Source organism: Eschrichtius robustus, chromosome X (assembly GCF_028021215.1).
Source record: "Eschrichtius robustus isolate mEscRob2 chromosome X, mEscRob2.pri, whole genome shotgun sequence".
In the NCBI taxonomy this organism is placed as follows: domain Eukaryota; kingdom Metazoa; phylum Chordata; class Mammalia; order Artiodactyla; family Eschrichtiidae; genus Eschrichtius; species Eschrichtius robustus.
In genome coordinates, this window is record NC_090845.1 from 9,188,764 (window position 1) to 9,211,583 (window position 22,820).

General features: G+C 41.7%; 1 protein-coding gene across 10 annotated transcripts in view; it reads right to left on the bottom strand.

Moving 5' to 3' along the window:
• The window catches only part of ARHGAP6 (Rho GTPase activating protein 6), a 489,264-nt gene that overhangs the window by 18,284 nt on the left and 448,160 nt on the right, over positions 1 to 22,820 (bottom strand). For all 10 annotated transcript variants that reach the window (XM_068534002.1, XM_068534008.1, XM_068534006.1 and 7 more), the window contains 4 exons: positions 21,845 to 21,900; positions 19,157 to 19,307; positions 17,993 to 18,141; positions 10,849 to 11,028 (listed from right to left, as the gene is read on the bottom strand). In XM_068534002.1, the coding sequence (XP_068390103.1) occupies positions 10,849 to 11,028; positions 17,993 to 18,141; positions 19,157 to 19,307; positions 21,845 to 21,900 (536 nt within the window). The remainder of the gene's footprint in view (positions 1 to 10,848; positions 11,029 to 17,992; positions 18,142 to 19,156; positions 19,308 to 21,844; positions 21,901 to 22,820) is intronic.

A 22,820-nucleotide genomic window follows, 5' to 3' on the forward strand; every position in this document is an offset into this window, starting at 1 on the left:
ATACAACAGCTTGCTAACTTGTGTACTATTTCCTTCAAATTGTACATCAAATTTCTCCTCTGTGTGGTTGTCAGAATGCTCTGATCAAGACACTTGATCAAAACCCCTTTTGATCAAAGCCCTCCACTTGCTTGCTTGCCTCAATCTGTATTTCCCATCTTCTCCCCTAGCAGTCATCCTCACACACCCGCGACCTCAGTACCACTGCGCTTCTCACTCTGACCTTTCCCCACCTCATTCCTTTAATTCGTTACATAAATATTTGGTGAGTGCTTACTGAGCGCCAGGCACTGGATGCTGGGATTCAGCGGCAAACCAAGCAGACAAGAATCCATGTCTCCTTGAAGCTGACAGTGAATATGGGAAGACTGGCATGAAACAAATAAACAGAAAACATAGCATGGATCACATGGAGAAAGATAAAGCAAAGAAGGGCAATGAAGAATCCTGGGCCGGGGGTGCAATTTAAATAGGATTGTCAGAGAAACTGACAATTTAGCAGATGAAGGAGTTGGAGGAAATCATTCCAAGCAGAAGGAAGAAAGAATTAGCAAGATGTTGAATCAGGGGCAGTTCGGAGGCCAGGGAGGTTGGAACAGAGTGAGAGGAAGAAGGCAAGCGGTAGGAAGTAGGTCAGGTAACCAAGGCCAGATGTTGTGGCGTCTTCTCCATGATAATGACCTCTGCTCTCAATCTAAGTGGGTGGGGAGCCACTGGAAGTTTTGAGCGGAGGACTAACATGACTTGTCATCACTCTGGCTGCTGAGTTGTTAGGAGATTGTAGGGAAGCAAGGGGTGAAGCCAGGAGTGCAGATGGGGGCTGTCGATACATCCAGAAGAGAGATGATGGAGGGCCGAACCAGCCTGGTGAGTGGATGAGAAATATCTGGATCCTGGAGACAGTGAAGGTAGAGACGGTAGCATTAGCTAATTGACTGGATGGAGAGAGAGAGAGAAGGAAGAGGGAGAGGGAATGGGAGAGGAAGAGGAAGAGAGGATGACTTCAACGTTTGGGGCCTAGGCACCGGGAAGGATGGGGTTGCTGTTAACTGATGTAGAGAAGCTGCAGGACGAGGAGGAGGCTGGGGGTCAAGATTAGGGCTGTGGCTTTGGTATAAGACTGAGAGGCCTGTGAGACATCCAAATGAAGGAAAAATCTAGTAGGTGATCGGGAATAAGGATCTGGGGTTAAGGGGGAGTCCTGGGCTGAACATAGAGATTTGGGGGACACATATAGGTGGTATTTAAAGCTCTGTGACCAAATGCAATGCCTGGGAATGAGAATGGAAGGCGAAGAGAAGGGGTAGGACTTTTAGGTCCAGGCTGAGAGATTGTTCTCTTACTATATTGAATACATTAAATAAATAAAAAGACTGATAATTTTGACAAACAACATGACCCAACAGATATACTTGACTACATCGGTTTTTCCAAAAGTAATATTCAAAGGGTGCAAATGAGAAGAGAGAGAGAACTCATTAAAAAAAAATGAACAGCAAAGCAAAAAATAATATAGGCCAAAAATGTATATATTGAATTTTTTTAAAAGAATCTTCCATGAGCAAATTAGGAAGACTATTTCTATTTTTGTCCAGTTGGTTTAAAATTTCCTATGCTTAGACATGTAATAAAAAATTTTGCTCCAAGCACCAATCCATTCCCACTAAGAATAAACAACTGGAGTTCATGGCCTTCAGAGTGGTGCACACATCACAATATTAGTTCTCTGAGAGTATATGGTGTGTCTAATGATAAATTATCAACTCAGATACATTATTAGAATAGGTTACAGGAAGGATCATTATCTGAAAATAACTTGCCATAAAGTTTTGCAGAAATAGCATAATTTCTGCAATTCAGAGTTTTTACTCATTCAGCTAGGCTTTATTCCCAACCAATTATAATTACTGAGGCTTATTTTCTGTAGCATATGTGACCTTTACTTGGTAACAAATGCAAATAGAAAGGGTCAGTGCTATAAACCTATCTACGGTTTCTTTTCAAAAGACTCAGGATACCATTTTGGCTTGGAGACACTATTTACAAATAAGTGAAAAAATACAGCTTAAAAATGTGCATCCATGTATTGCAGGAAGAGTAGATAATACTTCCCTATGCATTATGCAAGACTGACTACAGTGTACATAATCCATTATTTTAATTAGCTTATTTAGAGCCCATTTTGATTTAAGGCAGCTTCCAAAATTCATATGATAAAACCACATTTGTGGGCTTCCCTGGTGGCGTAGTGGTTGAGAATCTGCCTGCCAATGCAGGGGACACGGGTTCGAGCCCTGGTCTGGGAAGACCCCACATGCCGCGGAGCGACTGGGCCCGTGAGCCACAACTACTGAGCCTGTGCGTCTGGAGCCTGTGCTCCGCAACGAGAGGCCGCGACAGTGAGAGGCCTGCGCACCGCAATGAAGAGTGGCCCCCGCTCGCCGCAACTGGAGAAAGCCCTCGCACAGAAACGAAGACCCAACACAGCCAAAAATAAATAAATAAATAAATAAATAAATAAATAAATAAATAAATAAAAACCACATTTGTTTTTGTTTTTTAATAAAGGAATGGTTCAGAAAATTGGAACCAGTGGGAAAATGAAGGTAGGGAATTTGAAATGATGCCTGGAATTGACTTTTAATATTCATACTACAGCATCCAGTGCTGTTTTCCCAATAATCCCTGTCATCTTTGTCCACATTTGCACATTTCATTTCCATTATTTAATAAAAATTTCAAACTACTGGCTCAGTTCAATTGGATGAGCATTCATTTTCTATTAATTTAGATACTTAATAGAGAAACTAAAGTCAGGGGAATGAGCTGAATAGAAACAGCAGCTTACAGTAAGTAAGAAGAAATATCCACGTAGACCATTCACATATGCATTCCTTTTCAGTAATTAGGATGCTGTCGAAAGAATATCTGACCAAGAATCGATAGTTCCCGAGGTCCCGTTTTGGCTCTGCTGCTTATAATTAATATAAACTTGGACACATCGACCATCTTCTTTAGGATTCTATTCCCGAATCTGAAAATCCAGGCATATCCTATCTGTTCTCTTTGCCTTTATGGAGATGTTATGGGGATCAAAAGGGCTAACAAATTTGAAAGTACCTGACCAGTTGCAAAGAACTTTATAATAAAAGATTTTATTGGAAATAGACAAAATAATAAGTTAAACACTTAAAAGAAAATAATAAAAGCAGATAACTTGGAGATGGTCAATGTTTGTTCTGAGATTTCTTTCTTGACTAACGGCTATCAATTTCCACCTCTTATCCTGTGTGCTTGCAAAGAAACATCATTCTTCTCTTTTGCCTAACACTTCTGGTGGGTAACTAAGTTATGGGATTTCCTCTCGATATGTCTCCGTTCTTGACCACCCCTTGATTTCTAGAGTTACAGTGTACGACCTCTTGGCCCCTCAATTGCAATGGTCTTGAAGCCAGACTCTATGTAGCTTCTCCCTTTTGGCTTTTTCTCCTGTGCCAGACCTCAAGTCTTTGGGCTGGTCACATCATCAGAAGGCAGGGATTATCTGACTTGACCACCTAGAACTGATAGAGGGTCCTAAGGTTGCAGTTCTCTGTCAGCTGACCTCCTTCACAGCTAGGCCAAGATCATATGAGCCAATCCTGGCCAAGGTACCCTAAGGGGGGGGGGGTCTTAACAGAAGCTTCTGGAAAAGGTTCTCCTCCATATTGACAAGAGATGCAGGAGAGAAAACATCTCTCTTTGTGACTGGATGTGATAATGGCTGCAAGAGGTGCTGGAAATGACTGTGGTCTCTTGCAGCTAAAGATGGCGGACCAGAGAGAGCATAAGTGCAAGTGAGCCGCTAAAATTGTGCCCCCAGACTTCTTATTATGTGAGATAGTAAGTCCTGATGTTTGCCAACACCTATAGTTGATTGTTCTCCACCTTGCAGTTGAAACTCCTACCTGCATATCCATGACCTTTCACCCACTCACTCACTCAACATGGGAGTAGGATCGTGAAAAACACATTACTTTTTTTAATCAACCAATTCTGGACATTTAAATGAAGGAAGCAAACCCATCGCCAAGGGCTTCTTCCCTTACAATTTATTGTTTCAAATCAAAATCTCTACTGCGTTTCATGGCACAGGGAGATCAGCTCGGTGCTTTGTGTCCACCTAGAGGGGTGGGATAGGGAGGGTGGGAGGGAGACACAAGAGGGCGGAGAAATGGGAATATATGTATATGTATAGCTGACTCACTTTGTTATACAGCAGAAACTAACACACCATTGTAAAGCAATTGTACTCCAATAAAGATGTTAAAAAAAAATCTCCTGTGTTTCAGTCAACTATTTAGTAACTTTAGATAACTTCTAAGGGTACCATTTATGGTTGTTTTTATCTGGAGACTCAACTCCTTAGATTTTCATATATTCCTTCAAAGGATAATGCTATTTCAAAAATCAAAAGAACTTTGGACTGTCCTGCTTCAGAGAAAAAATGTAAACACTGCACATATGAAGGAATAAAACTGTCACAATTAAAATCCACCCTATCAAACTAAAGATGAAACCTTGAATGATTGCCTAGGGTATAACTGCTATGATGTATTTTATTCCATAAACCAGAGAGAGTGAAAAATGGTTTGAGTTTTCTCCATTTACTAAGTCACCATAACAAACCATTAAGGGCATCTGAAAGAGCACTTCCCAGGACCCAGTCCTACTGTACTGTACTTGTGTAGGTGTTTCACACCAGTCCACCACTTGGCACTGAACCAAGAAGGACGCTTTGCATTTAAAACTCTAACAGTCCCCAGCAGAAGTAAATGTCATTGGAAGTCATGATGATATTTTTTTTAAGCTAACAAACACACCGAGAGAAATCACTTTGGCTATTTATGGGAGCAAAAGCTCAAACATGGGCAGGCCCAGCCTAGAACTTTTGTGTAGCTCTGGTGTGGAGGATGGCTTAATATTATATAAGGAGGTCTCAGTGCACTTAAAGGGCCAGAATGCGTTAAGTTCAAGAAATTTTTCTCACGTGCCTGACACATGCCAGGCAGCGTTTTTGGCAATTGGGGCGCATTATTGAACAAATCTAGTCGAAGAGCCCCGGACTCATGGAGCTGTGATGCGGGATGACTCGAGGAAGGTGGAGAGCAAGGAGCAGTCTTTGCTCCACGGCAACAGGTTAAAGGAGATGGAAACGGCTCAGGTGTAATACGCTTCTGCCCCTCTCCACCTGCGTGTGTCACCAACAGTACATGCATTCTGTCACTACAGACAGGGACAAGGTGAGCAGGCTCTCACAGCCATCTGCTGGCCTGGACACCAAGTGGGTGGGTGTTATGATCAGTCCAGAGGGATTAATGCTGTTGAAGGTCCCCTTTCCGCCCCATTTTCAAACGGGTTAAAATATTCTCCCCCGCCCACCCCCAGCCAAATGAATTCCTTATCTGAGACGTCACATTAAAGCACCTCATCTTTTGTCAGGGGAGGCGTCACACTGCAGAGATAATCCACTTAGTTGCTGCATCACTTGGGCGAACGATCTTGGCTTGCTCCTGGTGAAACGGTGGTGCAATTGAGAATAAGCTGATGATGTACTTAATGACTAGCCCGACCCCTGGCACACAAACAGTGGTTATTTTAAAAACAGTGGTTATATAAAAAGGGAAATGGAAATCATACATAATTATCTGGATGGGGGTGGTCTCTTGTTTGATGACCTGGATTACTGCTTGACTCCTTTTGACTTGGCATGTGAGAGAAGTTTGAAGAAAATGTAATTTGTGCCGGGAAAGAAGAGAACACAGAGCAAAGCTTGGCTTCTGAGCTTGGAATCCTGGTCACAGCCTCTGACCCTTGCTCCCAGCAGTTCTCATTCGAAATTTCCCACGTGCGCTATGCTGATCCCCAGCTCAGGCTGACCAATCAGCAGGGTGGGAACGCGCCGGCGTTCCCACGTCTCCACAGCGCTCGGCACTTTCCATCAGCCCACAAGGGCGGTGCCTTCTCCTCTTTCCCTCTCTCCAAAAAAGAAGCCCTAGTAGTATCAGCCCTGAGACTGAGCTGACGGTTTTCTCCACTCTGCTCTGAAGCTCTTAGTAATTCCAAGAGCCACGATGAGTTTTCTCTGGCATTTCCGACATCAATTACAGAAGCCACAACTTTCAGAACAATTAATGTGTTCATGATTGAGTCGGTGAATGCTTTCTGCCTCACAGTGATAACACTGACCATTTCTAGATATGCATGATTCTTCTCTTTTATTTCCAGTGTTCCCAGAGAGAGCATCATTTTATGTTTTCCAATTTTTAGATAGTTGTTGATATCAGAAATGGAGGGTTATGATTTAAAGGTTGGGGGATCTAAGGAGTATGGGCACCAAACCAAAAACAAACAAACAAACAACAAAAATGCATGTTTCTCTAGCAATACATTATCGCAGTATGTTTTTGTAACAAATACTTACCGAGCACCCATTTTCTGCCAAGTACTTTCCAGGTGCTGTGGATATCAGTGAATAAAACAAACAAAAATCCCTGCCTTCCTAAAGTTTGCATTCTATTAGGTTTCAACAAGCATCATAAATAAATATACAGTGAGCTGAAGGTGATAAGTGCTAGAGCTAAAAGAAAGAGAAGAATAAAGACTAGGAGTATATATGTGTGGGAGCAGGTCGCAGTGTTACACAGCGTGGTGAGGGTAGGTTTTACTGCGAAGGCGACACCTGGAGGTGCTTTGATAGGGCAGGCACCTGATCAATTTCTTATAATAATAGCAGTGATCTCTCTCTCTCTCTCTTTTTTTTTTTGTGGAGTCCCTAGTATATGTCAGTTCCTGTCCTAAGTGCCTTAGGATGTCATTTCTAATTCTCAGAATCATCCTGTAAAGCTTCATCTCATTTTTTTTTTCAACAGAAAAAACGAAGACTTAGGGAAGGTAAGCATAGGGCCAAGATCACATAGCAAATACATAGCTGAGCAGAGATTTGAATTCTGGGAGCTGATTCCAAAGCTCACGGTCTTCCCACCATCTTGGGAGTTTCCCAAGATGTGGTTTTCCCAAGATGTGGTTAGGAAACTATCAGAATGCCCTGGAGGTATTCATTAGAAAGTACACAATTCTGGGCCCCATCTCAGTGCTACTAAGTTTGATTCTCTAGAGTGCAGCCCAGGAATCTGAATGTCTGACAAATTTTTCTTGCGACTGTTGCATGTTCAAGTTGGTGAACCACAATTATGATCTGCTGCCTTGGTCTCTTGCTAGAGTGATCATGATGGCTGTTATCATGACCTCTTTCTAGCTCTAGGATTTCTAACCCAGTGCCTGAAAAGCAAACCACTGGTAAAAAGACTGGCCTAGCCACACTCTCGAACTGTGTGTCAGCCTCTAAATCTGGTTATCTTTTCTGTATTATGGGACCAAGCCAGGTTCTTTTCTGTCCTTTCCCATTAACTCGGATACTGGCCACTTGGGAGAGGCAGTCCAACATGAGGAAATGAAGGACATTATAACACTCAGAACAAGCTTTGGGTCCCTGCCAGGCCTCTGTGGGGTTTTATATCCCTTCCATCAGTTCTTCAATGGAATCGCTGCTTCTAGGATGCACTCTGCCTTCAAGGACAAACTCACAGCCACCTTTTCTAACGAGTCTTCCTTTCTGATGCCAATGGGAAGCGATGCCTCCCTCTCCGAGCTTGAAAGCCCTTCCTGTGAGACAGCACAACTGCTAACGACCTTTAACCGTCAGGTCCTGTCTAGCTTCATCCTTCCTTGTTTGGAATTACTGTGCTAATTCTGAAAGCGTCTTAAAACAAAACAAAATGAAACAGCTATCTACATGATTGAATTTTTGTCCATCCACACAGACCTGCTTTGCCAACCAGCCACCAGCTTTGGTATAACAAACTAGATTCTGAAATGCCAAGTATGCCAAAAGAATCTACAAAGTGATGAGATTAATTAAAAAAAAGAGGTGAAGCTAGGGCTAGGGCATAGCACCATGCAGATTTTAGAACTAGAAGGGATCTTGGTTATCATTCATTCTAACCTAGTCCTTTGATAACTAAAGCAATGGAAATCTAAGAAGATGAGGTCACACAGCTAATGTATAGTAAAGATAGGACTATAGCAAAGTTTTCTGGTTCCAGAGCCAGTTTTCTTTTAATTGACACAGGCTTGGGATCTTTGTCCTACCTCTCATCCTACTTCATTGTCCCTTTCCTCAACACATAATTCCCATAATCTGTCTAAGGAGATCAAGAATGCTTACGTTAATGGTTAACTTACTCTGAGAAAGGTATCCTTAATTCCTCCATGCCCAAACCTTTTCATAAGTATAAGGAGTAAGGATTAGTAATATGGAAATCATACGTCACAGAGCTACCAATGAGTCATTCATTAATTCGACCAGTGTTTCTTGTGTTTCTACCATGTACCAGGCATAGGGGTAATGCAGTAAAGAAAGTTAGGTGGAAATGAGCAAAAATTCACCCTGTCGGGGAGCTCACATTCTAATGGGGAAACACAAACAAAAGAAATTAGTAAAACCCTTATTGGTAATGGTAAGTGCTAAGAAGAAAAGGCAGGGAAAGGGAATAGGAAGTGAGGATGTGTGTGTATGCTGGTGGTGTGGTAGGGGGGCTGGATTTTAGACAAGGTGACCAGGGAAGGCCTCGTTGAGAAGTATAGATCACAACTGGGGAACACAAATATGAGCTATTACCCAAGAGAATCTCGATATCAGTCTCTACAGGGAATGGCAAACAAAGATCAGATTTGGAAAATGTTGGAAAAGATGGAGTATTGATGTTCTTCTACTGTTCTTAATAATCCAGGCAGCAGGAAATGGAAGGAGAGGAATGGCACAACTAAAATGGCAGCAACTGGACTTTCAAGGAGGCCAGGAAGAGATCTGTTAGTATCTGAGGTGAAAAGAAACGCCTGATGGTTTGGTTTCATATAAAGAACTTTGTTTAGAATACAGAATTTAGAGAATGGAATTAAGATTGACAAGAGGTATTATTTTGTCTTAAAAAAAAAATCTAGAGAGCATGAAGTATGCCAGGACTACTTGGCAAGATGATACACGACTTAAAACTTGATGAAAATGTTGAAAAATTCAGACATCTGATTCATCCAAATATGTAATTAACTATGAGGATTGTGGCTGAAGGGTGAAATTCATATAGAGTTCATGAAAGTTTCCACTTTTTTTTTGAGAGCTTACTGCATGCAACACATGGGCAGCGCCTCAGAGACTCAAAGAGGAGCAAGACACCATTCTACCTCAGTGAACTTTTCACTGTGGAAATCCATTTTCACTTCCTCCTGGGCATCCAGCAGGAATACATTTCTCAGCTTCCCTTGCAGTTAAGTGTGGCTTGTGGCAGAGCTCTGGCCAATGGGATTGGAGTGGGCATGATGGATGTCCCTTCTAGGTTTGGCCCATAAAGTCCTAGGGGACTGAAGAGTCTCAAGATGCAAGGAGCAGGGGTCCCTAAATCGCCACCTGGGACGCTGTCCGCTAAACATCTGATTAAACTTTATGTGAATAAGATACTTATGTCTGTTGTGCTGAAGTACTAAGATTTGAGCCAACTTGTGTTGCCCAACTAATACAATTATTAATTAACATTTGCATAGAATTTTGCAGTTTGCAGAATGCTTTTGCATATCAAATGACTCTGGGAACCACCCCAGGAAATGGGTCATATTTTAATTTTTTCCCGTTTCACAAAAGCTGAAATTGATGCTTATTGAATATTGAATTACTTGGTCATGATCACAAAGGTGAGACAGAGAGGGCAAATATTCGAAACTACTGGCTCTCAAATGCACAAAAAATAACTGATATAAGACAAGGATGGAAATAAATCTAATGCAAGGCATTTGATAAATATAGACAAAATATTAAGGAAATTCAAAAGAGGGAACTAGCATACTTGGTTGAAGAAGCCACAAAAGGCTCTAGTGGAATAGGTAAGATTTATGGTGAGCATTTGTAAATTCAAAAGAGAAATGGGAGAAGAATCATGGAGAAAGTTCCTGTAAATTTTGACATGCAATACGAGTGGTGAATAGACATAGAAGAGAGTTGGCATTTGTTCTAATGATCCAAGGGAAGTTGGAGCAAGCAATGCAGTTTTTTGAAGGATAACAGGAACTGGTAATTCAACACAAATCAAAAAAGTATTTACTGAGTGCCTGTCAGATGGAGGGCCTTCCAAAAGTGTACAAAGGATACAGAGAGGAGATAACAAGGGCACAGTCTGTGTTTTAAATGCGTTTATAATCTACTAGGGGAAATAGTCAAAAGTGACTTCAACACAGTGTTGAATAAGGTAAACATCAATAGGAACAGTAATAGGGTTCAAGGGACAGAGAAGTGACATGGCAAAGTGAGGCAAGAAGGACAAAGGAAAGATAGGTAAAGCTTCATGCAGGACGCAAAATGTCCAGATTGACCTTGGAGGAGGTGCCATTGCTGAGGATGGTTATAAATACATGAATTCACGAGGGCCACGCACGTGTAGTTCCAAAAAGAAGAGTTTTATCAATTTTGGGGGCAAGGACACTGCTATATAAAGAATTAAATGATTCCAAAACATGACCATTGTTTAGGAGACAACAAAATGAAATTTATAATTTGGATACGTTTGTTTAAACATGGAATCACAAACTTACAGTGACATCATAGGTATGTAAATTTCTATTTACTGCCTGGCTTCCAATGAATTCAGTTAATGGCCAGCACTATGGACCAGAAGGTGCTGTGCCTAAGTTTCATTATGCCACCAAGAGGCAATCGATAGGCAGTTGACTGAGATGTCTTGCCAAAGAAGGGCCACTTACCATGAACAGGGCTTCATAATTTTCAATCATTTTCTGCACCACGGCAATGACGGCTGTGCTCTCTTCAGCCCGGGCTGAACTCTGGACCGAGAATTCCTTGTCTGACGACTTCTGCTTGTGCAGCAGGTTGGGTCCAAATATGGTGGCCAAGTTTAGAGATGTCATTTTGTTCCCAGTGACCTATAGAAGCAGAGAATACAAGGACTGTTGTGATTTTTGCTTTTCAAAATGCCAGGTGGTTCAATAATCAATAGAACCTTTTTACTTTCTCTTTTTTTTTTTTCTGCAAGGACCACATCATCTCTGTCAGAATCCACGAAGGGCACCATCATTTTCCTTTTGCTTCATATCTTGAATTGAAGCTCATAGCTCAGTGGTCATCTCAATAGCATACTGAGTAAAATTTTATAACTTGTTATTTTTGTGAAACTGGTACTATATAAAATTTCTATCCTGTCTGCTCTTTAAAAATATTGATGTTCATCCATCCAACTGACCATCTTATCCATCCCTCTATCTATCCCTTCATCCATCAGTCCATCATCTCTCTATTAATCCATCCACTCAGCACCTACCATAGGCTAGGCATTTTTCATGGATTCTGATTATTCTAAAGTTTTTCCAACAATGATCACAAACCAGTCCTTATTTTAAAGGGTTCACATTCTAGAGGATAAAGAAAATTATCAAGTACAAGCACTGAGTACAAAGTATGAAACTATCGACTCTGGAGGCCCCAGGGACACTCCAAAGAGGTGGTAATATTTGCACAAAACCTTGAAGGAGAATTGAGTTTGCTGGGCTGAAAAGCAGAGGAACTGGCACAGGGGGCACCTTCACAGTGGTGAGAACATGATATGCAAAGACAGAAACATGTAAAATACGCCAAGGCCCGCCAGGAAACTCAGCATGGCAGAAGGTCCTGCAGGAAAGGCTGGCAAGGGCCAGGTGAAAGTCATTGCTACATGTCCCCTGTGGGGCAAAGCTACTCCTGGTTGAGAACCACTGGTCTAGGCCAATTTTTATTTCTCTTGTTGAAATTAGTTGAAAATCTACGAATGCCCAGAGAAGCATGGGGACTGTGGCTGCTTGGTGAGGATCCTTTGCCTGGGAAGATCTGCACAGCCTTCAAGAGGCAGCTGGATGCACAGCATAAAATTCCTGACTCACAGGTGAGACGAAGCCTCCTGAGTCCCGACCTTGTCCCGTGGAGCCCCGAGCTGGAGGCTACCCAGCCCTGCAAGCCCAGCATGGCACATGGGGTGTGTTATTTTTAGAAGGCGAGGCTGTTTTCAGGTTTGCTGCCAAGTGAAATGATTTCATGTGGTAAACACTGGGAATTTTCAAGAAAGTGCCCTTAATGTACGACTGTTCAATTACGTTTTTTCTTTGTTTCATTTCACTGATACAAAACTTGACAAGTTTTCATGTTATTTTTCATTTCTCTTCCTGGAAATTCATGGCTGAGGATAAAATCAAATATGCACCATTTTCAAATTCATCCCCTTAGAACTCAGAGGCATTTGGAGTGCTTCCCCTTCCCCTCTTAAAGTAATATCAGGGTGTTCTCATTTTTTAAAACAACATGATCAAATGGAAGATTTTGTTTTCTTTGAAAAGAATGTTTAGTACAAGGACAACCCAGAACTCTGCTTCCGCTCTCCTTCTCCTGTTGCTATTCTGGGAATGCAATACAATCCCTCTGTAAAACTGCACAGAGATTCCAGCTGCAGACCACGCTGCTGTGGTTTGTTAACACCTTTTTGTTTCATTTTGGTTTTATTTTATTGTTTTTTAATCTGGAAAGGAGACTTGCTCACAGATGGCTTCTACCCTTACCCCCCATGTTTCAGCATATCTATCTATCCATCTATCATCTATCTATCTATCATCTATCTCTATGACTGCCCAAGAGTGCACAATATAACGTGTACTTGGGCTTGGTTCATTATTTAATTGTCAGCCAATGTGATGTTTCCAAATGTTATCAGGAAAACATTTATCTCTACTAAATAAGCATCCTAGAGCATTTCTGATCTGAATATGAAGAGCTCACATTTACTGATATTAAAAGTTTAGCATGTAGGTGGGGGAGGGATAGATTGGGAATTTGAGACTAGCAGATGCAAACTATTATATAGAGAATGGATAAACAACAAAGTCCTACTGTAGAGCACAGGGAACTATATTCAGTATCCTGGGATAAACCATAATGGAAAAGAATATGAAAAAGAATGTACACATATATAAACACACATATAACTGAATCACTTTGCTGTACAGCAGAAATTAACACAACATTGTAAATCAGCTATACTTCAATAAAATAAATTTTTTTTTAAAGTTTAGCATGTAGAGTCACTGGGCTAGAGGCTTTCCACAGGCTGTTTCAATTCCCTCTCACTATATGCTTCCGAAGCCGCTGCTGCTGTCATCCTTATTTTACAGACGAGGGAAGTGGTGCCCAGAGCCGGGCTCCAGGCAGCCCCCCGCCGCTTACTCTTGCTGGCAGAGCCGGCAGAGCGGGGATGTGGGAAAACTGGCTCCAAAGCCGGGCCGGGACCAGGGTGAGGGGAGCGAGGCACGGGTCCTGCTACAGTTCCAAAGCCAAACTCCCACTTGCTAGAGGCATCCACCTCATCAGAGGTCAGTAATCCCGGCCTTGTGTCGGTGGTTCATAACTTCTTTTTTGCCTCATAGACTCTTTGAAGAACTGGAGGCCAGCTATGGACTCTCTCTCCAAAAAAAGTGTACATTCACACCACATATTCCATGCCATGCTGGGGGGTTCTTAGACAACCTGAAAAAGCACTGCTCAAGAGCTTTCAATGATGTCCCTGCAATATTCTTTCTAGAGGAAATGAAATCTTTCTTACATTTGGGAATTTCTCTTTTCCCCTAAGGAGCAAAGCAAATAGCAGACTTAAAAAAAAAAATGGAATAAAACAAACCAAACACATTCAATAAAATACCACTATTTTCCCTTCCAAAGGCACTCACTGACTAGTCAATAATTTTTCTCAATGTCTTTCTTTTGGACATCTTTAAGATCCCATTAGTTAGTGATGCATTGACGTTTAAGCACCTATTAGAAAAGAAATATTACATTCATTTTATAGAGGAGGAAGCCCAGACCTTCCCCTACCCCAACTCTGTTTTCCCTCCTCTTCCTCTACTTTACAAAAACAAGGTCATATAGCAAGGTGCTGGCAGAGCCTGGGTGAGCCTCCAAGCTCCTTGACACTCTGATTCAGTTTTCTTCCTGTTGCAGCCCATAATAACTACCCAACAGATAGGTAACACATCTAGCACAAACTAACAAATAGGTAAGAGAGAAACTTGAAAAATTCTTTGCTTTCTTGATTATATTTTACAATTGAATTTTTGTCTCACTCCAATCTGCCCACTCTGAATTCTTTACCTGCTCATGCCAAACCAACTTCAAAAATCGTGAACAAAAAACCTCTCTCTCGTTCCTCTCCCTCCCCTTTTCACTTCTACCAGAAGGGGTTTTCAGCTAATTCCCATCCCTATGCCATGCTTATGTGGTCCGCTTACTCAATCCCTACACGCCCTTTGATATGTAGTTTAAATTCAATCTCCGGCACAAAGCCATTCCTAACTTTTCTGCTCCACGTTCGTCACCTCTTCTCTGAAGTTCTGCAGTGACTCTGCGTTGTGTTCTCTCATTCTATATTTGCCTTGTGTTTTTACCCCCTCCACCTCCTAGATGCCACAGCATCCTGGGAACGGTAATTAGAAAATTCCTGAACAATGCTCACTGGTTTAGAGGAACAGAGAGTAGGCGCTCAGAACATGCGTGATTCAAATACCAAGGCCATTCTTACACGGAAACATTTATAATGTGAATTGCTGTTTTCCATATTGCTATTCCTACAAAACCTTCCTAACTCACCCTCTTCCTGTCTCTAACCAATCTAAAACACGGGTTATATCACTTCAGTCGAATCCTTCCAAAGATTCATGGCTTAAAAGAATCAGCCACCTTCCCCTGACAAAGGCATTCAGTACTCTGGGAACATAGTCCAATTTCCCCTCAGACCTCATCAGTACTTTCCCACACTGCAGCCTTCACTCTAGTCCAAGATGGCTGTGGAGTTACTTGTTTTCCTGTAGCTTCTGACCATTTCACGGAAGCAGTGCTCTCCTCATATGTCCTCTGTTGCTTTACTTTTTGGTTACTAGTCCTTCATTTTGATTCAAGGTTTAGGTCAAGGATGTCTAGAAACCCTTGTCATCTCTTGCTTCCCGTACAACTTTGCTGTTACCAGAATAGTTTTATGTTCCTTGTAATAAACTAGTTTTCTCAGTGACTGTGCAGTGCCAGTTGAAGACATTTTATCTCCAAAGTTCAGATAAGGAAACCCAGGTTTAGGAAGATGAATGGATTTGTCCAAGAACACATGATCAGTGAGTTGTAAAGCTAACAAGTGTTCTCAGCCAGGGGTGATTTTGAGCTCCCCCTCCTTCCCGGGGACACCTGGCAATGTTTAGAGACACTTTCAGCTGTCACAACTGGGGCAGCGTCATGGGCCGGGGGGAGCTGCTACTGGCATCAAGCGAGTAGAGGCCGGGGATGCTGATAAGCATCCCACAATGCACAGGGCACCCACACAACACAGAATTACCTGGTCCCAAGGGTCAATCGTATGGAGGCCGGGAGACTGTGAGCTAGACCCCCAGCAGAGTTGTTTTTTCCTACTTGCTATCCTATATTTCTCTTCTCCATAAGTTAGACTGGTTTGGGTTTGCGGCACAGCTGGGACTTTGCTAGTCAAGGGACCGAACCGACTACTAGTCAATATGACACTTTTGTGTGAATTAGAAAAAGGACCCCTTCCTCAAGATATTTTACTGCCATCTGCTGGGATATTGTCCTGATATCTCTGCAAATCTGCATTGACTATGGGGGACACGGCACCTCGCCCAGAGTCATGAATGCACAAGGGCACAACTTGCACAAGCGTTAAGTGGAGGCTCCCTGGGGAACACTGGGTAAGTTACATAACCCCTCCAGCCCTCAGTTTCCACCTCGGAAACACAGGGACGACGATCCCTCTCTTGCTCAATGGAGGATTAGCTATAATATATGTATAAAGGCCCAAGCACACGGCCGGCACGTGGTAGGAGAGACATAAATGGCAGCTAGTGTTCCGGCATGCTAAGTTCCATTGGTACCTATCCAAGAATATTTTCTCCTCTTTGCCATAGGCACTGCAGTCTTGTTCAGCATTTAGACCGAAAGAATGTCTGCAAATGATTTTAAAAAGGCACGAGTGAGTTCAACTGGACATTCTGCTTTCCTCAATGCCTTCTTAATCACCTAAGACCCGACTTTCTTCTCACATAGTACTTAAGAAACGTCAGAGAGGCAATTGACATACCTAGGAACCCAGACAGGGCTCTGTCTTGACCCAATGATTAGGCAGATGATTCTACAGCTTCTCTTATATCTACAGTCAATAGAGGCTGACACCCAGACGGGTAATATAACTACTTAACAATTATGAGAATTACAGTATATCCATTGAAGAGTTGTGTCTGCTGAAAGAAGGTGGCAGTGCCATACTATGAAACCTGAAGCCAGCAGAAGTTTCACTAATAACTGCTATAGAGATAAATGGATAACTCAGGAAAGTTCCATTCTCACACTGATAGGGAGGATGAGGATAAGAAAGGGAGAATTGCCTTTCTGAAAAAAAATACATATGACCATGGCCTTCGGGAAAGAAATCTGACAAACACAGAAATGAATCCACAACACAGCTGAGTTCTGCTTAACAGGATTTAAAATAAAAGCTTCTGGGATAAGTAAGCTTGGAATGCCTTTGGCTCCTTCTTGTTGATTTACAATGCATGTTAACATATTAAAGGGTCTGAGATCTCCTGGGGAATCCAAGGTCAGGGAGAAGTATGATGGCATGGCTTCAAGAAGGGAAACAGGCCTCTTGTTAAGGTAAGGATTAAATAGGTTGCTGGCTAATAGGTCACTTAAAATTGTCCAAGGGAGACACTGGAAAACACCTTGAAGCACAGGAGCATGACCAAAGAGAACCAGAGCCCAAGACCTCAGATGGGGGGCCAGGTCCAACAAGAACATCCCAAAAGGGTCCAGAGGACTGTGCAGAACCTGTCTTCAGCAGTTGGTACCACGTGGCATTGAGATACATGGCAACAGTCAATAGATCTGACTTTTCAGTTCTTTCTCCACCTGGTTTTGAAGCAGGATCCACCCTCCCTTGCACTGAGCCAGTCCCTATTTTGGGGGGAGGGTTGAAGGAGAGAAAGGACCTCTAAAAAGGAAGATCCTAGACTTCTAGCCATAGGGCACATGGGTGCTCCAGAATAAAATGGAAGAATGAAGAGGTGACATCATATTTGGGCTTCAAGTTAAAGAAGCAGATCAAATGAGTTACAAGGACAGCCACCTCCCGCCACCTCCATTACTCCATTTTTCTCATGCTTGTAAGCACCTCTGTAGCTCATGTTCGTCTCCTTTACACAAATGGAAATTCAGGGTCTTGAGTAAAGCATCATCATGGAAAATGACAGCCTCATTTGGAAGCATCCTTGAAACATACAAGGAAGTTAATGGCCAATGCGCTCTTAGGAACGGTCCCTCCAGAGGGGGGGAAAAAAAAGCCTGCATTAGTTCTCTTCCTACATAGACACATAGGCCAGGAAAGGGAAGCTTCATTTTCTCCAGGTGAAACATCTAACCAAATTGGTAGCTCTCCCTTTTTTTTTTAAAAAAAGTTGAAGTATAGTTGATTTACAATATTGCGTTAGTTTCAGGTGTATAGCATAGTGATTCAGTATTTTTACAGATTATATCCTATTATAGTTTATTACAAGACAGTGGGTAGGATTCCCTGTGCTATACGCTATATCCTTGTTGCTTATCTACTTTATGTATAGTAGTTTGTATCTGTTAATCCCACGACCCTAATTCATCCCTCCCCCCGTCCATCTCCCGTTTGGTAACCGCACGTTTGTTTTCTACGTCTGTGAGCCTGTTTCTCTTTTGCATAGACATCCATTTGTATTATTTTTTAGCTCTCCCTTTTAAAGCAGGAAAAAGGAAGAACCAGAGCATCTGTCGCGGTGGCGGTGGGGTGCGCACCTCTTGCCCGTCTTTGCTGACGTTGTCCTCAGCGTGCCTGGCCACGATGGAGAGGAACTGCAGCAGGCGGTGGAGCGTGTCGCAATTGCAGGGAGGTAGAAGGTAGATGAGGAGCTGCAAGGTGCCCAGCTGTTCCTCAGGCTCCAACACTAAGCGAGGCAAAAAGACGCGCTCCAAGTGAGTCAAAGGGGGAAGTCACGCCCTTCAGGCTCAACTGCCTTCAGGAAGGGATTAGCAAGGCAAGTCACGTTTCATTCCTTCACCCACTCTCCCATTGCTTTAGCACTTTAACAGTAAGGTTCTATGAGGGATAGAAAGATAAGTTCGACCTGGGGAAATGTAACATCCAGAGAAATCATTATAATCCAGGTTAGAAAGGTAACTTCATGTCCCTTACTTTCTTCTCCCTCCTTCCCCTGGTATAAATCATCACATACTTTACAGATCACAGTCTTCCGTGGTTGTTAACTATTTGCTAACAATGACTGAGAATCTGTGAATGTTCTTGAATTTGAGTTTAGAACACATTTGAGGCCCTTGTCTGTTGAGCAATGTATAAGAGGTAGACTTTTTGTTGGCAGTAACCAAGACACGGCCCAATGTCAGTGTCTTCTCTCTCTTTCGTGATCCTATCTTAACTGTAGCATGGATGAAGAAATTCATGGAGGCTGAAACAGTTCTGGTTGTTCCTCCTCTCTCTCCCCGTCCTTTTCTCCACTGCGGGACCTGTGTCTCTAGCCCTGAAGCAGCCACATTGAAAGTACTGACGCTGGGCTGTGCCATCCTGCTTTCCCTGGAATGTTTCCTGCCCCCCCTTTCTCACTCTAGGTTCCAGAAATGCAAACTCATTTTTAGGCACAGACTCAATGTGAACTCTCTCTGTTACTCCAAAGCATCAATTTATAGCAATTTCTACTATCCTAGAGTCGTTTGAAGGCATCCCAAATTTTTCTTGGCTACTTCCGTTTGTTTTATTGCAACTTTCTACTTGCTAACTCTCCCCAGGGTTAGTCTCAGAAAATTCCCCAAATAGCCCGCTCATTAGAGACTGATAAATAAGGGCAAAAAAAAGCTATTAGAAAACACATGCATAAGGTTTTGATGAATGAGTGGGACATCCCAGTAACCCAGGAACACGTTCCTGCAAATGGCTGGATTACGCACAGAGAGTATTGATGAAAGCTGTGTACAGCTCCCTGGTGAGAAGGGGGTCCGGCATGTCCCTCAGGAACTCCTTCAACAAGGCGGCCACATCATGAACGCTGTGCTCTTCCTCCAGGGAGACGTCGACCCCGCGGTCAAATTCCTCACGTAACTGGAAAAACAACGGTTCAAGTGGCAGTCTCAGAACACCATACCTCAATGTTCAGTGCCCAGCAAAAGAAGTGCTATGACATGCAGCATCTGGTATTAAGTTTACCCAGACCCCGAGAAGGAGGAGCTAACAACATGTCGCCTTGATCTACAGAGTCTATGCAAACCCAGCCATGAATATATACATATATATATATATATATTTATTTATTTATTGGAAATGAATTATTAAATAAAAGTATCTGTGGGTTTACTGATAATGATGCAAGCAGAAGGGCTTGATAACAACATCCAGAAGGTTGGGAGGAAGAGCTAAGGGGTTAGGTCAATTCTAACTGTGGGAGGGAGGAATTAATCTATTATACAGCGGTTTTGCATGTCAGCAAATTTACCATGTTGGAATTTTGACACCTTCCAGAAATACTCGACAAGAAAGCAAAGAGATATTTCTGCAAACAATGAAATTAAAAACCCTGATAAACCATCTGTGACTAAGCCTTGAAAGATGACAATAACTAAATAAAATACGCCTTAGATTTGTCAAAGTAGCCTTATTAACATTTTCCAAGAAGATTTCCTGCTTTCATCATTATACTCAGTCCTTTAGCGTTTATTACAGTAGGAAAACACAATAGCAAGAAGGGAGTCATAACTCTACACCCTCTTTTCATCTCGGACAGCTCAACTTCTCTTAGGTATTGTTTGTTCTCTGCTGTTAAAATAATTTTGTGAGTTCATGAATGTACTCTAGGCAATAAACTTCTGTAAGTGTTCATTTGCTATGTCATTCATTCATCCATTCATTCAACAAAGATGTACTGCACACTTACTGCGTACCCGGCCTTGTTACAGGTCCTCAAAATACGGTGATGAGTAAAGAGGCAAAGCCCTTCCCCTCCTCCAGCTCTCAGGCTGACAGACAGGTGATAAACTGGTAATCCCACCAATGATTAATTAGCTCTTTATACTGTGACAATTGTTCTCAAGAAAAAGTGTAGGCTGCTAAGAAGTGATATAACAAGATCAAATGGTGAGTTAGAGCATATTTCACACTTGCAATCTAACCACTAATTCCATATATATTTTTGAGAATCCTTAAGTAAATCTCCATGCAAAGGTTTTCCCTTTAGTGGATCCAGATATAACTGAGGAATAATTTCTGTCACTAGCCACCTCGCCACCTGACGAGAATGCCTGTTGCTGTCCCGAATCGCGCATCAATTCCAGGCAACTCATCCTTAGTGTGCATCGGGCAGCCAGAATGAAGAAGGCTCCCATCAGCACCACTCCTAATCGTGATCATCTAAACACACCATGTTTTTCTTCTGAGTGCACATGCACACACAGACACACACACACACACACACACACACACACATGCAGAAAGAACAGATCATGGGAAGAGCTTGGTGTAAACTGTGTGATCTTGAATTAAATTTCTTAATCTCTCTAAGCCTCAGAAGAAGTGGGTGAAAGGGGCTTGTCTCCCAGCCAGCTGGCGGATTCAACGAGATAACGTTGATGAAAATATTTTGCAATTCTGCACAGGTGAGAGGCCTAAGAAATGTTATTACTATGCTATCTTTCTTCCTGCTAATCCTATTGTGAAATGTTAAATGTTCAATAGTATCTTATGTGACTATTACAAATAAAACCAACCAAACAGAAAACATACTTCTTTTGAAAACCCCTTTTGTCTTGACAAAAAAAGAAAGACATTATGAGGAGACATTTATTTCAGTTAGTTTCAATAATATGAACAAATATCGTTTCTTCAGCTTCATCCAACTAAAAATTATTTTCATTTGGCTTCATTTTTGAATTGCTGGGTTCCTTACTTCTTTCTGTTGGCACCAACAGAGGGAAAATAACATTTTAATTTTCTTTTAGCCAACAAATGAATTCTTTTCTCAAAGGATGGTTTGCCTTTTATGAAGCTGTCATGAACACAGATACCTCTGATCATAGGAACCTATTCCTGAAGCTCTCATATCAAACTTCTTTTGCAAAAATGCTGCAAAGTGCAGAAGGAAACTGAGGGGTACAGTCCCCACATGGAAAATGAATTGGGGAATCAATGGTACCATGGAAAAGTAATACGAATTATTTATTTTTGAGAAAGTAAAGCTATAAACATAGTATTTTAAAAGAAGAGCTATTAATGGCATTACTCATATCGCATTTTAGTAAAAACGGGTGCTGTACAATTGTTTTCTATTTATTACCACTTACTGATCAGGTACTCTCCGAATCTCCTACATTTACAGTGTCAATAAGATGTTTATAAATTAGTTTCATTTGGCTGTACATGCTGTGGGCAGATGTTTTGCTTTCAGTTGTATGATCCTAACTCTTTCACAACCTTTCTGAGATTCTGAGTTGTTGCCTTTTACTTCTTGGGACTCAATTATACTATAATAGGTGGGAGGGTACAGAAAAGATATTCAGAAATGAATTTGCATAAGCTTGAACTTTGCACGACGTAATTCAACTAAAAGTCAGGTGAAACGTACAATATAATCTTCACTTTTCACTTACTTGTCTCACTCTCTTTTTTGAGCTTCCAACTCGGAATATCCCCACTGTCTGGAGGCCTGCAAATAAGCAGACAAAATCATCAGTCCTGTTTTGTGGCTTGAAACTGGAGGAAATCAAAATAGATATAAAAGGGAATGCCAGCACCACGCTGCAACATGCAGGGCAATACAGTAACTTGACAGCGTGTACTAACGCTTACTTATCCTACACTAGATTCACCAGGTACCTAGAGGTTAGCCCTGAAAGTACCAGGATCATTTTACGTTAAATGTTTCTGATGAAAAAATCTTCTTGTGTTATTATGTATTTCCACACTTTCTCCATATGAAAAAAATAATGTAACATTTTCTTCATCATTCAGAATAAACATGAATTTTCTATGAATTTTCAGCCCTTTATCAATTTTAAAATAGATATTTCTTGTTTTACTGATCATAATTAAAACATGTACTTATTAGAGGAAATCTATAAGGTGCAGAAAAATGTAAAAAATAATATACTTTAAAAAATACCTGATGCAGAAGTAATGACTTAATATTTTGGTTTATTTCTATCCAGTCTTTTCTCCATGAAAAAAAAAATATATGGGGGGGCGGGGTAGAATGCTGCTGCTTTTACTCAATATTACGCCACAAGAATTTTTTATGCCAGTAAAAATTCTGTGTCAATGTCATTTAAAATGGATGCAAAATGCTCTATTGCACGAACGTGCCACAATTCACTTCATATTCTCCTCTGAACGACAATATAGCTCCCCGCAACATATATGCACTTGTTTTGATACCATAACTAGCCCTACTAGGAACAACTTTGTATATAGGTCTCAGTTTACATTTCTGATTCTCTTAAGATCATGTCCTAGAAGTGGGATTATGGGGCCAATGCATGAAAAAGAGTTATCCAGCCCCAAATGTCAGTAGTGCCAAGGTTGAGAAACCTTGCTCTAAAAAATTAGGTCTCTTAAAAGAAACATAAT